Source organism: Antedon mediterranea, chromosome 8 (assembly GCF_964355755.1).
Source record: "Antedon mediterranea chromosome 8, ecAntMedi1.1, whole genome shotgun sequence".
NCBI classification, from domain to species: Eukaryota; Metazoa; Echinodermata; class Crinoidea; order Comatulida; family Antedonidae; genus Antedon; species Antedon mediterranea.
Window position 1 is genome coordinate 6861854 of NC_092677.1, and position 21332 is coordinate 6883185.

Below are 21332 nucleotides of genomic sequence, written 5' to 3' on the forward strand. Positions count from 1 at the left end.
TGTCAAATTATTGATGAATTGAAAGAACGAAAATTAGCTCAAAAGGTAAAAGGTATTAAAGTACAGTTTATATTCTCATCTCTCTTAAAATACATTCAAACAGTTCGGGACATTTTCTCAGTCTTGTCTAAAATGTCTATGTTGCATTCTTATGAATTTGAATGAACCCATCCAAGATTTTGTTTAATGGGACCATTCCATTTTCGTACCTCATGGACATGAATGCGTGCAATAGCAACACATTCTCTCTACACACCAATTTACACAGACGAGCAGTAACTGTAATACAAATATAGACTCTATGTTATTCCTTAGACCACAACGTGAAGAGGACAGGCGGTTTTTCGCCCAGGATAGATACAGATTCTACATGGGACAAGCTACGCAGTTTTCCGCTTGCCGTTACGGCTCATCTGTATAAATTGGCCTTTAAACTGATAGTATAGATTTCCTTCTCTGTAAGTGCTTTTTCTGTAGGAGGGTACTATACCTTTATGAGGTGAAAATTAGTTTAATGTTGTTGACTTACATGTACAAAACAAGTTTTGGTATTTCTGTGAAGGCAGACTGATCCAAATGCAGTGCTTCAACGCCTTTGGCATATCTGACTTCCTCCCTCTTTTGCCGCCTAAGCTGAAAGTCAATGGAATATGTTACTAAGACATAGAATTAGATGGTGCAATGGAAAGATAAAGGTGACATTTGGTTGTCAGGGAACTCAACTGAACTGGTCGACTTAAGTGCTCTGTGTAACTGACCTCAACAGGTGAAATTGGGTTGTCAAGGTCGAACTGGTCGACTTTAGTGCTCTGTGTAACTGATCTCAACTTACTATAACTCAAAGTAACATAGATTACAAATTTGAGTTGAGTTGCGTTGCGTTGTTTTTAATTGACATAACTTTACATGGTGTCGCATATGGGTAACGGTGACCAGCCTTTGGCACTAGTTCCTCTATCAACTTTCTCAAATCATGTTAATTTTATGGTACTGGTATCCACAACCAGTTACAATTAGTGCCATGTTGACATAAGCAATCGTAAACTTGATCTTTTTGTTTCATTCAGTTCAGTCGCCGATTTTATAAGACCGATGAGTTTTCACTTCTAAAATATCTGTGCCAACATTGTTCCTCTGTCTAATACATTTTTACTAGAATAGCCAACAAAATAACTACAACTGTTCCAAAAAAGAGGTTTCTTTTTTTTAAACAAGAAAGTGTACTCTAAATCAAGGAACATCATAAATGGTTCTATTTTGTTATAAACTTTTGTGTTCTGACTTTTTCTTTTAATTTAACATGTTTTTTGTCTTTTTGCCTTGCTCACTATTTTATGCTCACCATGTACTTAATACCATTCTGTGCGGCGCTGTAAAGAATGATTCCGATTAACAAATCAAGAGCGATGAAGATGGTTGGAATAATCAAAGGTGTGATACTATACAGATACTTAAACAGATGCAAACAGAGAGGCGTCTGAAAGAGAAAAACAATTATTTAATTAATTAATAATTGATCAATAAATTAAATGTAATGTTATTCAAATCAAGAAACATAAAAATTATAGAGTTAGACAAGGTAGATAGAGTTTTGCAAGGATGAGACTATCGGCATGTAATTGAATGTTGATTGTGTACCTTTAGAACTAGGAACACGTGCCGTTATAAACCTTTACATTGGGAAGCATGGTATGCCGTGTAGATAGCCACTTTTGTCTGTTGAACAGTTAATGCAAGTGTTTGGAAGCAGATCTATTTTATCGAAAATGTATATGTCAAGCTTGAGGTTGATCCTTGCTTGAGATTTCTCAATTTTGCTAATCGCAACAAATAAATAATCTTTTTCAGAAACATCTAGGGCCAATATATTTCTGGTCTGACCCTAATTCATATGATTTCTACGTTGTTGTGGCCTATGATATAGGCATGATAAAAAACAGATTTTTGTAGTTTTCAGGTAAAATCTTTTTTAATGAGATTGGTGAAAAGTGAGACTTTGGATGCGTGGCACGAAAGCTTGAGATTGGATCAAAAAGGTCAAGGCTCACGCCAGATGCGTGGTACACTTGACATGTATGGAAATGACTATGGCTAATATTGAATTGATCATTTTATTTCAGAATAATAAATATACTTTACCTCATGAAAAATAGCTCCTACATATGGTGAAATACCTTGCTCCATTAGAGTGATTCCCTCAATAACTACAATAGAGAAAATATCACCAAACAAAATTACTTATCATTATAAGATTGCATACAATGAATTTCTTTTCTATATAAAGTAAAAATCATTTTTTCAGTTTTCCTAGTTACTTTAATTTAAATATTAAAATTAACTGGCTGTAAAAAAGCACCACACAGTTTAATGTCTGGGATGAAAAAAACTGAAATCAAACTTAAAATCCAATTATTTTTGCCACTGGTTATAAAACGCCAAAATTCATTCTTTAATTTCATAATTACTCACTTTATTCCCTACATTATTACAAAAAGTTGAATAATGCGATGTTTTTTAGAAAGTATGTTTTGAGCTGTAACTCAACTTCACTCTAAATGACCAAACATGCCACACATTTGGCCTTTTTTGGCGCACCATGAATTTGGATGTTACATACGGTACAATAGAGATATTATAGTGAACTATAATATCTCTATGTACATACCCAAAAGTGGTCGATATACACTCTAAACTAATCAAACCAATGGTGATTATAAAGATGATAATATAATAAAACTGTACATAGTTAGTGGAGATTTTAATCACGAACAAAATTAAACAAAACCTATCAATCAGCAAGTAATCTGGATTAGAGCCTAGGCTAATAATAATAAACGCCTAATATAATGAATTGAGAAAAAAAACATCTTTATTAATTTAATATGAATTGTTTACTTCTTGTCCATGACGTCAAAGGAGTCACTACTTCAATTCTATCTGCTAGAATACTTGACAAGTATGTTCTAAAACAGATAAAACGCAGTAATATTGCCAGAATAACACTAAATAATACCGGAGCAGCCATCACAGAATGATAAGCTAGGCCGGACTGCTGTACAAGTTTCACAATCAGCGCTCACACTACCGACCGACCGACAGAGGTTCAACGAATTTCACTCGATCAAGAAGAGGCCTGACTTTCTTGTTGTTCCTTCCTTAATGTTTGTTGATGATGATAAACAGTACCAGTCATTCACAATAGCAAATTTCTAGAAAAATATGGGTGTTGAAATCAGAAGAAATGTTATCAACACTTGATTTGATAGTTTAGGCCTAAATTTTAATTATAAAACCATGCCTCGCATGTTAGTACAACTTTCGTGTTTAAATTCTGTATCAAACATTCCTGAAAAAAATATGGCTATTGGTACGGCAAACGTACTACTGATCAAATTAATTATTTACACGGAAAGCCCCTGTGACAAGATCATATAAAAACTCCTTTGTATGAAACACATTTTTTATGATTGTATTTACGTTTGTATTGTAATATAAAATGTTTATTTATTTCCAACAACAGTTTACATAACATAACATTTTTTTCTTATGTCAGCAAAATTAACATGCAGGAAAGAAGAGGAAACCATGGAGTTCCAAAATTATATAGGCCTATTTGTATAACTCCATAGGAAAACTTGGAGTAAACCATGAATACTCTGTATCATCTCACCCCTGGTTTTAAATCATTAATCGTGTACAGAGGTAAGGCAAAATAGATATATAATACAGCTTAGAAAGGAAAAATATTTACTTAAATTATTTTTTTTCTAAAACAATTTTCTGTTTATATTTGAACTCTAAAGTTACATTTTTAAACTCTTACTGAATGATGAAATAAAATGCGATCTTTTTGCAGTTCTTACAATTTCTAATCATTTATAATATATTTATGATAACAAATAAACCATCAGCATCAAAATGTAGGCCTAATTTCATTTCACAGCTTCCTAGACCTCAGCCGTGTCGTTAGACTGGAATGCTGACAAGTAAGGCGATTGTATCAATAACCCCATCCAGTGACAACCATTATCACGTGACATTCTTGATAAGTCAGGTGATTTCCCAGTTAAAAACAAACGAACCGTGCAGACACAGCTAATTATGTCTGGATTAACTTTACTATTGTTTTTCACGTGTTTTGTTACAGTTTATTTTTTGTTAGAATCCGCCCAATCAGTTGTAGGAGGTAGGTATAACGCGAATTTATGTATATGTTAAAAGACAATATCTAGGCCTATTTGAAAAACAATATTAAATAATAAAGTACTTTCCTTTTTTTTTGCACTAGGTAGGGAGTCTAGTAGGCTAGGCCCTAGGCCTAGCCTTGCTAGCTAGGCTAGGCCTAGCCCTAGCCCTAGCCCTACTAGCTAGGCCTAGTAGCCCTAGCTTTCTGTTCCATATAATATCTCTATGGTGTAATTAATACAGACGATATAATATTAATAAGTATTATTATGATCTAACGTAGAAAGTAGGCTTCTAAACTAAGAGGTTCACACTGTATCATGAAGGAGGGATGGAGGAATTTTTGTGTATTGGTTGTCCTTATACGAATTGTGATTGGTTTGAAATTGGCCCCGCCTCAAATTTATTGCGACTCAAATCCTTTGTTTCCATTGATCCTAACAAATAAATTATTTTCCGTAGCAAAAAATTAACCGATAATTAACTGATAAAGTTATATTAGACCGGCAGCCCAGAGACATTTGGTTAGATGAGCTAGGCTAGGTACCAATATCTGACTATTTAAGTGTGTTGGGGGTCACTTGAAGTCAATGAAAATGGGAGTCTGCCGGGTACCCTCTGCTGCGTCTAGACCCCCGAAACGTGCTAAAAAATCGGCCCAGGTTAGATGAGAGAGATACCACCTAATTTTACCACCATGGGATGCCCATTGGCATCCTTATACAAGTATCACAAACGACAGACTTTTTCTCTGCTGCAAAAGGCCTGCCAGACCCCCCGAGGGAGGGCCTAAAATGGGGTTAGCATAGATGAGTGAGGTACCACTCAAAATTAATGCCAAATGAACAAGTTGTGTTCATACAATACTAAATGGATAACAACAGACTAATTGTCTGCTGCACCGCAAGTGCCAGACACCCTAAAGTTAGACTAGAGATCCCCCTTCCCCCAACTAGCCCAGCTTAGATATTGTAGATACCACCAGCAACCAATGTTATATGATTTAGCACATTGTAAGCAATACCAAATGACCTATTACAGACTATCTGTACACTGCCTTGGCCCTGGCAGACCCCTCTAAAGTTCGACTAGAGACCCCCCCTTTCCCCAACTATCCCAGCTTAGATATTGTAGATACCACCAGCAACTAATGTTATATGATTTAGCACATTGTAAGCAATACCAAATGACCTATTACAGACTATCTGTACACTGCCTTGGCCCTGGCAGACCCCTCTAAAGTTCGACTAAAGACCCCATTTACCCCAAGTATGGCCTAGCTTAGATATTGTAGATACCACCAGCAGAAAAAAAAACACCATGTTTAATTGAATAAAGTTTAACTTTAATCGAACTAACACAAAACAATTGAAAATATATCACATCAATGACAATAAAATGACCATTACCATTTTAAAGGGAAAAATAGTTTAAGCGTTTCACTTCAAACTTATATAAGCCAAATATAAACAAGTACGGATTCGGAAAAATTTACCATTCCTGCTAGAATTGTGAGGATCTGGAATTCCTTGCCTTTGAATGTCAAAGATACATTCGTCTGTACCTCTTGCGACCTATTTTAAGAGAAAGCTTTAGTAATCACCTTAATCAAATTCAGGATTGTAGTAACTTAATCTAAAGTGATTTGATTAATTAATAGTTGTTAATTTTAAATGCTGTATATTATAATCTTAATCCTTTTTATATTTATATATATAATCCAAAGGCAAATAACTGAAAAAATGACAATGCTGTGGGTATCAGTGGCTGAATCTCAATGGAGATACAAAATGACAATGCTGTGGGTATCAGTGGCTGAATCTCAATGGAGATACAAAAAAAAAAGTGAAAAGCTAAATCAAAATGATAAACTAAAACAGCCAGAAACGTTAGCAGAGCTTTCGGGCAACACTAGCCCTTCATCATTGCAAGTGAAGGATAAGAACTGGCAAGTGCTGCCTGGGTGGACAGGAATAAAAGAAATGCAACAAAAGGAGACAGGGTGGAGTCTGAATAAGAGTAGAAAACAAAGAAGGTAGCTTGGTAGAGATAGAGTACTGTATAAACAATTTTGGAATGAAACTAAAAAACAGCTTAAATGGTGGTTAATATTGAAACTTAAATTTTGGTAGACAATGGAATAATTTTACCAACCTGGGAGTATGTTTCTAATGTTAAGTACAAAAGGTTTTGTGGTTTTAAGTTGTAATTCCCAGTGGTTTTCCTTGTCTTTGCGAGTTTTTTCGCTCCATTTGACACATGGAATATTGCAATAACTCTGAAATTTGCAATCGAGTGACCAGCTGAATTAAAATGTTCGGCTACAGGTTGATCAAGCTTTAATGTTTTGATAGCTGATCTGTATTGTGTCATTCTCATACGGAGAGTGTTTTTTGTTTCTCCGACGTACTGTTTGCCACAAATATTACAGTATAAGAGATCATAGAGATATTATCACTATAATATCTCTATGATGAGATAAATGAAGTCTTTGGTTAGACAATTAATTGATTGTCTTATCCGAAAAATGCGGCCAGTTTGGTTACTCATAAATTTTTCAGTAGAATCAACCAATGAACAAGTTTTTCAAGATTTGCCGCAAAGGTGACTGCCCAAATTTTGACTGTCATGAGAGTTAATTTCACTCTTAAATTTGGATCTGACTAATATATCACGAAGGTTGGGAGGTCTACGAAATGCAATAATGGGTGGTTCCGGAAAAACAGTTCTGAGACGTTCTGTAGACTGTAGAATGGGCATATGTTTCTCAATAAATTAATAGCCCGTAATGGAGGCAACCTAGGGTGATAGGTTGTGACCAATGGCACTCTGGTCGAACTTTGCTGACGTGGTTTGTACGTCAGTGTTTGACATCGAGGAATATCTTTTGCTTTCTTTATAGTAGTTTCGATGTATTCCTTCTTGTAATTTCTATTCCGGAAATGTCCGGTTAGTTCTTCGGTACGATTCTGAAAATCTAAATGTGAAGAACAGATACGTCTGATACGTAATGCTTTACTGTTCGGTATGTTTTTAGTACAGTGTTGGGGATGACAACTGCTAGGGAGCAGGTACATATTTTTATCAGTGGGTTTACGGAATAGGTCAGTTTTGAGAGTACCATTTTCTATGGTCACTATAGTGTCCAAAAAATCAACGCTACTAGTGGATTTGGTAACTGTAAATCTTAGGATCGATGGAGTGTTTTTTTACCATCACAGAAACAGATTTGGCCACCTTATCCGCAATTTCCGGGGTGGGTTCCGTTGTGAGTTTACGATATATAATGAAGCTGTCTGAAGGATTCCTCTTAATAAAATTTGATGTCCATAGCAACAGTGGCAGAACCTTTATCAGCGGGTTTAATGATGATAGCTGACGCAATTTGGCAATGGCCTGCCTCTCTTGTTTTGAGAGATTGTGACGTTTATCTGGACTCGGGACGTAGTTTTGTACAACGATTTTTAGGTGGATTCCAGGAACTTTTTGGTTTAAATTTGTTAACGTTGCCTTTGTTTTGCGTGGTGCTGCTGTCTGAATCAGCAAAATATTCACGTAATCGTAATCTTCTAGAGAAAGACTCTATATCCAAAGATAGTTGTTGTGCGCCGACCTGCCTTGGTTTTGGGCAGAATTTAAGTCCTCGGGAAAGAAGTTTTTTCTCTCCTTCGGAAAGTCGACAATTAATTTCAACAACTGAATCAGAGGTGTTGCTCTGATTCTTGTTATAAGTCCCAACGAACCTTCTGCAGGGTTTCCCAAAAGCCCTGAAGTCATCCGAAGGTAGAGTCATTTGTGTTGAAATGACCAAGTCTGCAGGTAGGCCAAATTTGTGATGTTCCCTTCGGGCCATTACCGTTGATTGTTTACGACAGTCATTGGCGATAATCCTGAGTTTGTTTTGAAACTAGGATGCAGGAAGTTCTCTTTTCAACTTCTTAGTTCTAGAGTGAATTTCAACGTCAAACTCAGTGAAGATTTTGCAGCAATTGCCAATTTGGATCTCATTGAGATCTCTAATTTTGTTCAAATACCTTTTTTAATAGATACAGTACTACATATCTACATAAATAAAGTACATAAAAAAAAATAAAAATTATATATATTTATAATATTTTTTTTTATATATTTTTTTCGATTGAGATACGGTATTGTTCAGTCTATCTGAAGATCGTTTAACGTCAAACACCGTGTAATAGACGTCCGTGTTCCATCTACTTTATAAAAATATATATTCGCTCTTGATTCAAATTGAGCACGTTTGCAGCCTCAACGCATCCATATAAATATATATATATAAATATGAATACAGGATTAAGATTATAATATACAGCATTTAAAATTACCCACTATTAATTAATCAAACCACTTTAGATTAAGTTACTACAATCCTGAATTTGATTAGGGTGATTACTAAGCTTTCTCTTAAAATATGTCCAAGAGTTTCAATTGTTTTGTGTTAGTTCGATTAAAGTTAAACTTTATTCAATTAAACATGTTGTTTTGGGTGTTTTTTTTTTTGCTGCTGGTGGTATCTACAATATCTAAGCTGGAATAGTTGGGGAAAGGGGGGGTCTCTAGTCTAACTTTAGAGGGGTCTGCCAGGGCCAAGGCAGTGTACAGATAGTCTGTAATAAGGTCATTTGGTATTTCTTACAATGTGCTAAATCATATAACATTGGTTGCTGGTGGTAACTACAATATCTAAGCTAGGCCAGTTGGGGGAATGGAGTCTCTAGTCGAACTTTAGAGGGGTCTGCCAGGGCCAAGGCAGTGTACAGATAGTTTGTAATAGGTCATTTGGTGATTGCTTACAATGTGCTAAATCATACAGTATAACATTGGTTGCTGGTGGTATCTACAATATCTAAGCTGGGCTAGTTGGGGGAAGGGGGCCTCTAGTCTAACTTTAGGGTGTCTGGCACTTGCGGTGCAGCAGACAATTAGTTTGTTGTTATCCATTTAGTATTGTATGAACACAACTTGTTCATTTGGAATTAATTTTGAGTGGTACCTCACTCATCTATGCTAACCCCATTTTAGGCCCTCCCTCAGGGGGTCTGGCGGGCCTTTTGCAGCAGAGAAAAAGTCTGTCGTTTGTGATACTGGTATAAGGATGCCAATGGGCATCCCATGGTGGTAAAATTAGGTGGTATCTCTCTCATCTAACCTGGGCCGATTTTTTAGCACGTTTCAGGGTCCCTCCGGTCTAGACGCAGCAGGGGGTACCCGGCAGACTCCCATTTTCATTGACTTCAAGTGACCCCCAACACACTCAAATAGTCAGATATTGGTACCTAGCTCTTCTAACCAAATGTCTCTGGGCTGCCAGTCTATATGGGGTTTAACCGATTTCACTTGAGAAAAAAGTAACCAATTTCACTCTTTAAAAAAATTAACCAATATATCATTCAAATCAGATAATTATCCGATAAATGCAATAATTTTTAACCTTTGACCTGAATGACAAATTGTTGCATTGTGATTTAGCACTTTGGTAATGATTGATCATGCGCACTTTGATTTTTTATCTATTTTATTAATGACCATCATTTTTAATTTTAGGATCAACAACTTTCAGGTTAGCGTCTTATTATAATGATCACATGGTGTTACAGATGGCCCCTGAGCAGGCCAATATTTGGGGTTATGCCAACAAAGGTGCTCAAATTGAGGTCACACTGAAAGGAAAAGTGTTTAGCGCCGTAGCCACAAGCAGTAAGTTCCATGTACAGTTCTGTAAAAAGAATGCAAACGAAATTATAAACCATAATTGATTAATTTTACAGTGCTCTGTGTGTTACAGTAATTTTATTTTTGAATAGCAACATCATTGGCATTGGTAGATGTACGCCATTGGACTTGAAGTATAGACACCTGTGAATATGAATGCCATGATAGATGGCCTGTGGAACCTTAATTAGTGATGATCTATGCTAAAAGGCAACTGGAAAAAAAAGAGATAGGGAGGTGTGAGGTGGGGGGAGGGTGTCAAGGTCATAGTATCCATTTACACCCAATAAATAAATTATGGGAGGTAGTGGGAACATATTTCTTCTTGTTCAATAATGCATCCAAATTGCCTAGCAAAACTACACTGGGGATGGGGAGCTTAGGAAGACACCGTGCAAAGCACCAGGGATGGTGCCCCTGTAAACTCCAGAGCTAGACAATGTGAAATGGTCATAATACACATATTGACTGCACATGAACCAAAGTAGACCTAGAAGATACTGTAAACATTTAATACTTTGCCATCCATAATAAGAGCTTATGTGTATGTTTATTACTTTGTCTGTCGTCAAGACTCAAGTATTTATGTGTTGTATTGAAACTTTCCATTTTTGTAATCTCTAGCTTCTTTTAGTGCTGATGCTGTATGGAAGGTGACCCTTGACCCTGTCCCACCTAGTGGTCCATTCACAATCACGATATCCTCACTGAGTAATGGAATACATGAGGTCATTGAGTTGAATGACGTTCTTTTCGGTGATGTTTGGGTTTGCAGTGGACAGAGTAACATGGCATTTGAAGTTAAGCAGGTACTGTATATTATATACCAAGTAAGATGTTGAATTCAGTAGAGTAACTGACAGATTGACAGACTGAAAATATTTAAAGGGTAGCGTGGGTTTAAAATTTCTAAATTTAAAACAACATAATAATACTGTAAGCCCATTTAAATTTATGCAAATTTGAGGCATTGTATATTATCATTAATCAAAAGAATTTACACAAGAAAGTGATGCTCGTTCTGCTTAACCACTGATAAATAATATGTTGGGTTGCCAAGGTTAAACATTGTTTATTACAGCATCAGCATTTTATGTCACAATTCAACACTGGCCCCGTTTCTGCTGCCAAAAATATACCGTATATATACGGTATATTTTATATACGGTATATTTTTTGGCAGCAGAAATGGGTCTCATAAAAAATATACCGTATATATATGCGGTATATATACCGCATAAATATCCCCATCGTTTGTGGATATTATACGGTATATTCCAAAATATACCGTATATTTCGTACCCCGTTTCTGCTGCACTCAAAATATACCGTAGATGTGACCCGGCCCATGACATGAGGTCAAAAACTAACAGAGCGTGACGCGTTTGTTTGGGTTTTTCTGCTGCATTGACACACGCGTGTATAATAAGCAAGCAACAGATCAAAATATCACTGTGGACTGAAGAAATAACTATTTTTGCAATTCAATTGTGGGGAGAAGCGAAGGTTGGGGGGAGACTACATGGCAACAGAAGAGATACCGAGATTTACAAAAGTATCTCAAACAAAATAAAAGCAGAATTTGTGGTAGACTTAATAACGCCAAAGTTATCTGCAAACGCCGTCGTCTTCTTTGCATAAATGTAGTCAATGCCCATTCTACATTTCTAGATTGTTTGTGCGATGTAAATTCGTTGCCACTTCTGATCATTAGATTTAAAATAGAAAGCAATGCTAAGACGTTTTGAGAAACCATAATTGTTTTGTTTTTGTCATGTAACCTCACTACACGAGACTCTAGGTCAATCCATACTTCCGTCTCACAAAATGCATTTTGGGTATATGAAAGCCAACTTTTTTTACAGCCCACCCACGAAGTATGTGCAGCGGAAACGGTGCACGAATTTCATATACGGTATATATACGGTATATTTATACGGTATATTTATACGGTATATTTGGGATTGGCAGCAGAAACAGGGCCACTGAACTCTCTTGTATTATGTGATTTCTTTAGGCATTCAATGGAACTGAAGAACTACTAAAATCATATGAATACCCGAATGTTAGGGTCTTTGCTGTACAACAAGTTGAGTCCAGTATCCCATTCTATGATCTTAAAGCAGTCTACCAACCATGGTCACAGCCAACTCCAGGTATGTAGGTCAGAGTATGAATATCCCAATGTTGGGGTCTTTGCTGTACAACAAGTTGAGTCCAATATCCCATTCTATGATTTTAAAGCAGTCTACCAACCATGGTCAAAGCCAACTCGAGGTATGTAGGTCAGAGTATGAATATCCCAATGTTGGGGTCTTTGCTGTACAACAAGTTGAGTCCAATATCCCATTCTATGATTTTAAAGCAGTCTACCAACCATGGTCAAAGCCAACTCGAGGTATGTAGGTCAGAGTATGAATATCCCAATGTTGGGGTCTTTGCTGTACAACAAGTTGAGTCCAATATCCCATTCTACACAGAAAATAGTCATCAACAACTTAGAGTGATTTGCATACCAATTGTATACCAAGCCTAACTACTTATAATGAATGAGAGTAATAAGACAGCTTCAACAGGTTTTAAATTTTTATGTACACGGTCCATTTCTTACCATTGCGCAATCTTGTGCTCGCTATTCAAGTAATGCTTTAAAACCTTGTATTTTAGAGACACTTGGTAAGGACACCGCAACGTTCACATACTTCTCGGCTGTTTGCTGGTTCTTTGGAAGGGATCTTTATGACCATCTAAAATACCCAATTGGACTGATATCCACCAATTGGGGAGGTACACCAGTTGAGGCTTGGTCATCACCTGATGCTCTCGCTAAGTGTAAAATGACGATAAAGAAATATGCATGGAATGAGGTCAACAAAGAAGGGTTAGTATACGAATAATGACCGTTTTATGGGAAATTTAAATGTTACATTTTTTAAAACACCACTCTCAATTCTACCTCTTGCAGCTATGACTTCACAAAACATGAGGTTGGTGGGCCTAGTGGCCATAGTGTGTTGTGGAATGCTATGATAAATCCTCTTATCAATATGACAATTAAAGGCGCCATCTGGTACCAAGGTACATGTATCATCCTTTTTTAAATATTGATGAAAGAAAACAGTACAACTACAGTATATAGAAACCATTTACCATCCCAACACTGAAATAATATGGAAACAATTTTTGTTTTAAAGGTGAGGCTAATACTCCTTCGCCTAACAGCTACAACTGTACATTCCCTGCTATGATAGATGATTGGAGAGAGAAATGGTATGAAGGAACAGGTGGCCTAACAGACAAGACATTTCCATTTGGTTTTGTACAGGTATAAGCAACAAAACTTTCTCCAATAATCACACACAACCATTCCCACATTTAAGCTACATTCAAATCTCTGTCTGTGACGGAGCCGTTTTTAATTTTGTTTAAATGTTTTGCATTATTTACCAAAATTTCACTGTCGTCTATTTCGTTAAACAGAACGTATGCGAATTGAATTTGTAATAACTGAATAGTAGTTGATTTAAAGTGAAAAAATATTTTTTTAAACTCATTGAGACCAATAATTTGAATGTGCAATGTAACCCAATCGTGACGATGGATCAAAACAGTCCATCCATGGCATGTAATATGTAGTCAACCAATAAAATAACACAGTTTCTTATTTTTATTATATTACAACCACTGATTACTTTAAATTCTTAACGCCTCAGTCTTTGATTTTCTTTAGTTGTGCACATCAAACAGTGTTAAACCAGGTTTAATTGGCAACTATCCAATTCTGCGATGGCATCAGACTGCTGACTTCGGCTACGTTCCAAATTCAAGAATGGAAAACGTGTTTATGGCCGTGTCGATTGACCTTCCTGACCCCGCCTCCATATATGATCCGTAAGATGCATTTTCAATTTATTCTATATCCTCTAAGATGAATGATTCCTTAATTAGGTTGTCCTCTTTCAGCGGAACTACTCTATCTGCCTCTGGTTAACTTTTCCAACTTGTTTCATAATGTGTAGTTATTTGTTTTTTCTCAGAATACATCCACGATACAAACAAGAAGTGGGATACCGTCTTTCGTTATCAGCCAGAGAGGTCGTATATCAAGAAAGTTATGTAACTGGCTCAGGGCCATTTCCAACCAAGTTTGCTCTAACAAACGACACTCTTACAATAGCCTATGATAATGGAAAAGCTAATGTAGCTGTTGTCAATAACGATGGCTTTGAGGTTAGTTTAATACTAAAAAAAAAAGCAAACATAAAGCAGTTAAACAATTCTCACACAGATCTAACCATTATGTTACAGTTAACCTAGTAATAAATAAACCAGAACTTAACCATTCTCACACAGATCTAACCATTATGGTACAGTTAACCTAGTAATGAATAAACCAGAACTTAACCATTCTCACACAGATCTAACCATTATGGTACAGTTAACCTAGTAATGAATAAACCAAAACTTAACCACTCTCACACAGATCTAACCATTATGTTACAGTTAACCATCTGAGGTTAGTTTAATACTAAAAAAAAAACAAATACAAAGCAGTTAAACAATTCTCACACAGATCTAACCATTATGTTACAGTTAACCTAGAATGAATAAACCAAAACTTAACCATTCTCACACAGATCTAACCATTATGTTACAGTTAACCTAGAATGAATAAACCAAAACTTAACCATTCTCACACAGATCTAACCATTATGTTACAGTTAACCTAGAATGAATAAACCAGAACTTAACCATTCTCACACAGATCTAACCATTATGTTACAGTTAACCTAGAATGAATAAACCAAACTTAACCATTCTCACACAGATCTAACCAGTATGTTACAGTTAACCTAGAATGAATAAACCAAAACTTAACCATTCTCACACAAATCTAACCATTATGTTACAGTTAACCTAGTAATGAATAAACCAGAACTTAACCATTCTCACACAGATCTAACCATTATGTTATAGTTAACCTAGTAATGAATAAACCAGAACTTAACCATTCTCACACAGATCTAACCAGTATGTTACAGTTAACCTAGAATGAATAAACCAAAACTTAACCATTCTCACACAAATCTAACCATTATGTTACAGTTAACCTAGTAATGAATAAACCAGAACTTAACCATTCTCACACAGATCTAACCATTATGTTATAGTTAACCTAGTAATGAATAAACCAGAACTTAACCATTCTCACACAGATCTAACCATTATGTTACAGTTAACCTAGTAATGAATAAACCAACCCTTAACCATTCTCACACAGATCTAACCAGTATGGTACAGTTAACCTAGTAATGAATAAACCAGAACTTAACCGTTCTCACACAGATCTAACCATTATGTTGCAGTTAAGCTAGTAATGAATAAAACATCATAGTGTAAACCAGACCTAAACCATTCTCACAAATCTATGAATTATGTTATATAAATTTTAAAAAAACCAGACCAAAATAATTTTGTGTAGAAACTGATCTTGTAGACAGTTTTCAATTTCAAAATAGGTAAACCAATTATTGACTGATAGGTGGTCAAATTGATATACAGAAGGATGTTTTTTAATGAATAATGTATAATGTATACATAATTTACATATATTAACATATGATTATATTTCAGATTAACTGTTGTCCAACCGCTGCACTTTGTGACGTATGGTATCCGTCATTGATTGTCAGCCAGAAGTCGGCATCTCTTATTACGCTTAAACACAACTGCACTACTGGAGTTGCGAATCAACTCCGGTATCTATGGAGAGAGTATCCATGTACATATAAAAACTGTTCCATCTACAGCGTTGACAATAAACTACCTGGCGCGCCATTCATCTTGCCGCTCAAATAGACAACATTCCCGATCTAACTAGAGAAATAATTTGTTATGGTACTTTGTTTGTTTATGAATTTGAACATTATTTTGTGGCACCTTTTATTAATGGGACACTTTATGGGACAAATGGGAATATACACTACCAATTCCAACCCCTATTCAGAGAGTTCCATCCCTATTGTGTGTCCCCTTAATAGTGGTTCTACTTGCTTAGTTTAAATCAACTAGAAAATGTTTTGAATTTGGTTACATATATAAAATAGGTGGTGGCTTAAATAATATTTTGAAGCTGTATTAATAGATTTACCTAACTACCTAGTTTAATAAGTTGAATATAAACTAAAAATCAAAATATTAAATATTTTGTTTCATATTTAAGTTACAGTTATACCATTCCAGAGTTTGCACGCACCATACAAATCACAGTTGTTGAGATGCCCCATGCATGTTTTGCTAGGCTATGGTGAAAGGGGTGCATTATTGACTACCCACCATTATCAATCTATCTGTAATTTAAATGTACTGAAATAATTTGTAATACTTCTCAGATATAGAAAAAGTTAATCTGTGTTTCCTATAATTATTTGATATATTTTCTAATAAAAAAAACCAGTGTAAATAAAGATGGAGGTTCTCTTTATGTGGCAACTACTTTTTCTCTAAATTTGTTAACGGTTTAGTATGCTGAAGAATGAAATAGAAAATATATTATAGACTTTTATCAATATGGTATTTACATTTCGTATACAGTACTTTACCAGGCTTTAGCAAACAATGCAAATAACATTGGGGATTTTAAGTAAATTTTCTTTTGGATCATCCAAAAGAAAATTTACTTAAAATAATATACAGTGATCCAGATGAACCTTTTTACTAACATTTAGAATATTTATTGTATTGATAATGTTAATCCGGGTGTCTTTTTTGAATTAGCACCATCTACTGTAACTGGAGGCCACAATTTTAAAATTAAAAAAGTTCATAGTAAATCGAAACACAGACAGAAATTCTTTTCAATATCTGCAGTAAATGATTGGAATAGTTTGCCATATCATATACTGTAGTAAATGCATCCTCTATCAATAATGTTAAAACCCATCTTGAAACACACTGGAAAACCCACAACCTAAAGTTCGAGCCATATAACCAAGATGTTCAAAGAGGGACTCACAAACCTTAACAGGTTTATAGTCTAAAGGTCAAGGTAAATCAAGGTAGGTATACTATATTTACTCCTTTAATTTTATGTATAGGCCTACATGTTATTCCAGTATTAAAATTAAAGACAAGCAAATGTATTTTGTATGTATATTTCATCATATAATGCAAAGGCAAATAAAGATTTCTTTTCTAACCCAGCAATGGACCACATTAAACTAAATGATCAAATAGTTAAATTAACCATGTATGAGAAAATATTGTTGTTCCTACTTGGCACCCTAAAATGTATACACTTAAAAATGGGGAGGGGAGTGGTGGGTTACGATTCAAAACGTACCCTCAGAATTCCTATAAAACTAATGAATTAGAAACAATTTTAAAAGTCGATACTAATATTATTCAACTGTCCAATCAATAAGCAGAAAAGTTCGAATCACGTGATATATCTTTTACGTAATTTTCATATAGTCTGCCACGTTTAACTTTTAGGAAACCCCTCTGCACCAGTCCATTCTGATTGGCCAGTTACATTGATCCCTGGAGTGGTAGGTCATAAGCACCGGTTTTTGTAAGCAAACGACTTCCTGACATAAGTAAGCATTTAGTATGCAACTACATTTCTGAAGTCTAAGAAAAAACAACATGGCTTCAACGTATACATCTTTACTACGTGTACTTTTTAGTATATCATTTTGCTGCCTAGCTTTTGTCACCGTAAGTACATAATCTGGGTGTGTTTTTTATCATTAGCTTTAATAATGTTAGATAACGCAACGTATCAAATGCAATTGATAAACGAGTTGACATAAACATTGGGTGGGTGATCCACATGTATATTGAATTGACACAATGTATATACTGTACTAGTGTATTTATACTGAAAGGTATGTTAGTTACCACCCGGCTTTGAAATGTGTCTCATTGATTAACCGCGTAATAGGAATGTAGCCATACACTATTTATATTACATAGGCCTACCATCATTTTACAGTATTTACATTACACAAGAATAACAGACATATGGGCCTATATTAAATTTTCTATAAAAACAGATGAAGATAAATAGGCCCATATTTGAAAATAGACATTCTATTATTAGAAATATATGCTATAAAAATATGTATTATGCAATTGAGGTAGTCAAATGTTTGTCATGTCCCCTTCTACTAAAAATGACATTTTAGACTGAAGGCAAAATATATAAAATCTAATCAATAATATTGATAATACAGATTAGGCCTACGACAAAGATGCATAAACAAACATATCCCTCATTATGCCTATGCTATATTCTAAATCTCAATAATTTTTATTTGTGGAGTTTGCATTTACAGCTTATCATTCTATTCAAAAAGTCACTCGGTAACACCAATCAATATCCATCTATCGACTACTGTAGGCCTACACTCTATACTCGACAAATTTATTATTTCCCATGCCCTGCCGACAGCTATGAATAGTAAGATCATTGATCTAGGTACCCGATCGTTAACCGGCCAATCGATCGGTTGGGAATAGCTATCAATACTTTTCCAACTGTTCAAAGCGTTGACAATTAAATCCATGAATAATACTACAGCGTGAAAACTACCATATTGTTATACATAAGGTGTTACCTCGAGAGGGAACCACCATGGGAGTAGATGTGAATTGAATTAAAAAGAACTAGACAACTGTGGTTATAGACGTCCAAATACCATGACTATATTAATTAGAGTGAGGAGAGTTACTGCATGATGCTTTCGACTCACACAGAACGTTTTTTTATGGATCCCCAACCCTCAGAAGATAAAAGTTTTCCAGTTTCCTTCATATCATAATAATCTAATAAATTATTCTATTAAAATGTCTTATTTCTATTCAGAAGGCCGAATCATCGGATGAAAATGTCGAAACCTTAGTGACCAAAAAGGTGTTCTTCGATATGTCAGTTGGCGGTGATGAAATCGGCAGAGTTGTTATTGGTTTGTTTGGCGAAATTGTTCCAAAAACTGTAGAGAACTTTGCTGCACTTGCAACGAAACGAGGTGCAAAGGAGGGGTATAAGGGCAGCAAATTCCATCGAATTATCAAAAACTTCATGATTCAAGGTAAAGATAGGCCTAATAACAAAAAACAATGTTGTTGATATTGTTGTTGTTGTTGTTGACATTGAAGTTGTTTTTGTTGAGGTTGTTAATGATAGGAGGTTGATGAGATGACAACATTGCCCTTGGTAATGGGTAATTCATGATTAATAATATGTTGATGGTGTGACAATGATCAAGATGACGAGATGATAACAATGATGATAATAGCAATAGCAATATTGATAACAAAGCATGTTCATGTTGATAGGAATAATGTGATGATAGGAATAATGGCCTTGACAATGAGAAAAATGTTGATGATTATGATGATGAAATGTTGTTGAGAATATGTTGAATATTATTGTATAAATATATATTGTGATAACAATTATGACTTTGGTGGGGCGATGATGATGCTCGGACGATGATGATGCTCGGACGATGATGATGCTCGGACGATGATGATGATCGGACGATGATGATGCGCGGACGATGATGATGATCGGACGATGATGATGATCGGACGATGATGATGCTCGGACGATGATGATGATCGGACGATGATGATGCTCGGACGATGATAGCAATAATGGTAGAATTGATAAAAACGATGAAGATTATAAAAGTGAAATAGTTACTCTTTACAGTTTAATGTATGTACTATGTTAATTTAGGTGGGGATTTTACGCATGGAAACGGATATGGAGGAAAGAGTATATATGGCCATAAGTTTGCTGACGAAAATTTCGATTTAAAACATTATGGAGCAGGATGGGTCAGCATGGCAAATTCAGGTAAGTACCGTGTGAGAAGAATCACATTGCAAATTGGCCGCCAATCATTACCCGAGAAAACATCCCTTTAAAGAGCAAACATGATATATTTACTGCAGTAACTGCAGTCGAATAATTTAGACATGGTTACTAAAGCTAATCATTATCTGTATTCGCTTACATGTTACCCAAATCACAGTCCTGAGTATATCATAAAGAGGAAATAATCAACAGATGTTTCGACGTGACCAGGACGTGTCAATTTTCCAGAACGTAACCAGGACAAACAACTAAAAACCTGCTCACCACGTATGGCGATATGGCGATTTTTTTACCGCTTGCGTAAGCCACGCCATTCTTACGCCGTACGTGTGAACGTACCCTAAGAACTAAAACTGAATACTATTGACGATCAATCATTTATTCTTATAGGTCCAAACACTAACGGTTCTCAATTCTTCATCACGACTGTCAAGACGTCTTGGTTAGACGGTAAGCACGTCGTCTTTGGAAAGATCATTGACGGAATGGATTTAGTAAAAAAAATAGAAAACATCAAAACGGATTCAAGTGATAAACCGTACAAGGACGTGCTAGTTTCAGACTGTGGTGTCTTAGAAGTTGACGAACCATTTGTCGTCGAAAAATCATAAAAATGTTGAACAGGAGAGGAGACAGAAAATGCTGGAATAAAATGCAAATCCCCAAAAGCTTCTACGGAGAATATTTGCATTTTCTCATGAATACATGTACAAACAAAAATCATGGTCAATTCAATGATTATCCAAATGTTTAATGGGAAATAGCCTGGTCAACATTTTGGAATTGTTTAAACATTTATACAAAAAAAAAACGAAATTGTATTGAATAATGTAATTGATGTTTCAGCGTCGCTGATTAAAATAGTAGGCCTATTAAAGCAATTTAATTTTTGAAAAAAAAACTTATTTCTGAATCAAAATATTCCTTGTCTTTGTGTAGCCTAAACGTCACCCATCCTAATGTCCATGTATAATCACGGAGAGGTATAAAATAAACCTCCATGTTATAATCATGCTATAACTTTTTCTAATAATTATATAGATTTAAATCAATCATCGTAAAATATTAATCATTCTTTAGTATGTGTAAGTATCTTCGTAATACAAAAACAATGCATTTGTTAAATCCAAATTAACTATTACCAAGCTTCAAACTTTTTTTTAATTTAAGATTATTTTCGGTGAACGGTATTATGATTGTATGATTTTAATTTATCTTTTTAAAAGTATTAAATACGAGGCAAAAGTTGTGTGAAAGACATGCCTTAAGTTATTTATTCGTGCTTTTAATAATTTGTTTAATAAAATATCTGAAAAAAGTACTGTGTCTGAGCATATAATGATATCGTATACGTTATGTCATGATGAGAAAAGATGAGGTCGTCAAGATTTTAGTGGCAACTAAGGTATTGGTCAAAACGAAGAGTGACAATGTGATGACGATGACGAAAATGCACGACGACTGCCGAAGTGTGACGATTGTACGATAACTTCGGTGATGACGTTATAATTAACTTTTTACAATT

General features: G+C 35.2%; 3 protein-coding genes across 6 annotated transcripts in view; 2 read left to right on the plus strand and 1 right to left on the minus strand.

Moving 5' to 3' along the window:
- Window positions 1-3162, minus strand: part of LOC140056953 (phosphatidylinositol glycan anchor biosynthesis class U protein-like) — an 82625-nt gene extending 79463 nt beyond the window's left edge. The window contains exons 1-4 of the mRNA XM_072102485.1: window positions 2896-3162; window positions 2140-2204; window positions 1343-1477; window positions 530-633 (exon numbers count right to left, since the gene is read on the minus strand). Coding sequence (XP_071958586.1) covers window positions 530-633; window positions 1343-1477; window positions 2140-2204; window positions 2896-3025 — 434 coding nt within the window. The 5' untranslated portion in view covers window positions 3026-3162. The remainder of the gene's footprint in view (window positions 1-529; window positions 634-1342; window positions 1478-2139; window positions 2205-2895) is intronic.
- A 932-nt stretch (window positions 3163-4094) lies between these two features.
- Window positions 4095-16752, plus strand: LOC140056840 (sialate O-acetylesterase-like). 2 transcript variants are annotated; one of them, XM_072102336.1, is made up of 10 exons: window positions 4095-4186; window positions 9751-9903; window positions 10543-10727; window positions 11936-12074; window positions 12586-12799; window positions 12884-12996; window positions 13113-13243; window positions 13649-13809; window positions 13956-14148; window positions 15553-16752. In XM_072102336.1, exons 1-10 carry the CDS (start codon window positions 4102-4104, stop codon window positions 15775-15777), a joined length of 1599 nt encoding a protein of 532 aa, XP_071958437.1. In that variant the 5' UTR covers window positions 4095-4101; the 3' UTR covers window positions 15778-16752. The 2 variants fall into 2 exon arrangements, with proteins under 2 accessions (XP_071958437.1, XP_071958438.1); XM_072102337.1 differs by having other exon boundaries at window positions 4177-4180; window positions 9748-9903; window positions 15553-16751.
- Window positions 16753-17484: 732 nt separating this feature from the next.
- Window positions 17485-21126, plus strand: LOC140057822 (peptidyl-prolyl cis-trans isomerase B-like). Of its 3 annotated transcripts, none has more exons than XM_072103573.1 (4): window positions 17485-17637; window positions 18791-19013; window positions 19667-19786; window positions 20198-21126. In XM_072103573.1, the coding sequence occupies exons 1-4, from the start codon at window positions 17566-17568 to the stop codon at window positions 20416-20418; spliced, it is 636 nt and encodes a 211-aa protein (XP_071959674.1). In that variant the 5' UTR covers window positions 17485-17565; the 3' UTR covers window positions 20419-21126. The 3 variants fall into 3 exon arrangements, with proteins under 3 accessions (XP_071959674.1, XP_071959673.1, XP_071959675.1); XM_072103572.1 differs by having other exon boundaries at window positions 17488-17637; window positions 18788-19013; XM_072103574.1 differs by lacking the exon at window positions 17485-17637 and adding an exon at window positions 17642-17654 and having other exon boundaries at window positions 18788-19013.
- Window positions 21127-21332: the final 206 nt, after the last annotated feature.

Excerpts from the sequence above, each read along its gene's own strand:
- LOC140056840 (XM_072102336.1), top strand. The coding sequence starts at position 4,102 with ATGTCTGGATTAACTTTACTATTGTTTTTCACGTGTTTTGTTACAGTT. Across the intron at positions 10,728-11,935 it reads TGGCATTTGAAGTTAAGCAG|GCATTCAATGGAACTGAAGA; the intron begins GTACTGTATATT and ends TGATTTCTTTAG. Across the intron at positions 12,075-12,585 it reads ATGGTCACAGCCAACTCCAG|AGACACTTGGTAAGGACACC; the intron begins GTATGTAGGTCA and ends CTTGTATTTTAG.
- LOC140057822 (XM_072103572.1), top strand. The coding sequence starts at position 17,566 with ATGGCTTCAACGTATACATCTTTACTACGTGTACTTTTTAGTATATCA. Across the intron at positions 17,638-18,787 it reads GCTGCCTAGCTTTTGTCACC|AAGGCCGAATCATCGGATGA; the intron begins GTAAGTACATAA and ends ATTTCTATTCAG. Across the intron at positions 19,787-20,197 it reads GGTCAGCATGGCAAATTCAG|GTCCAAACACTAACGGTTCT; the intron begins GTAAGTACCGTG and ends TTATTCTTATAG.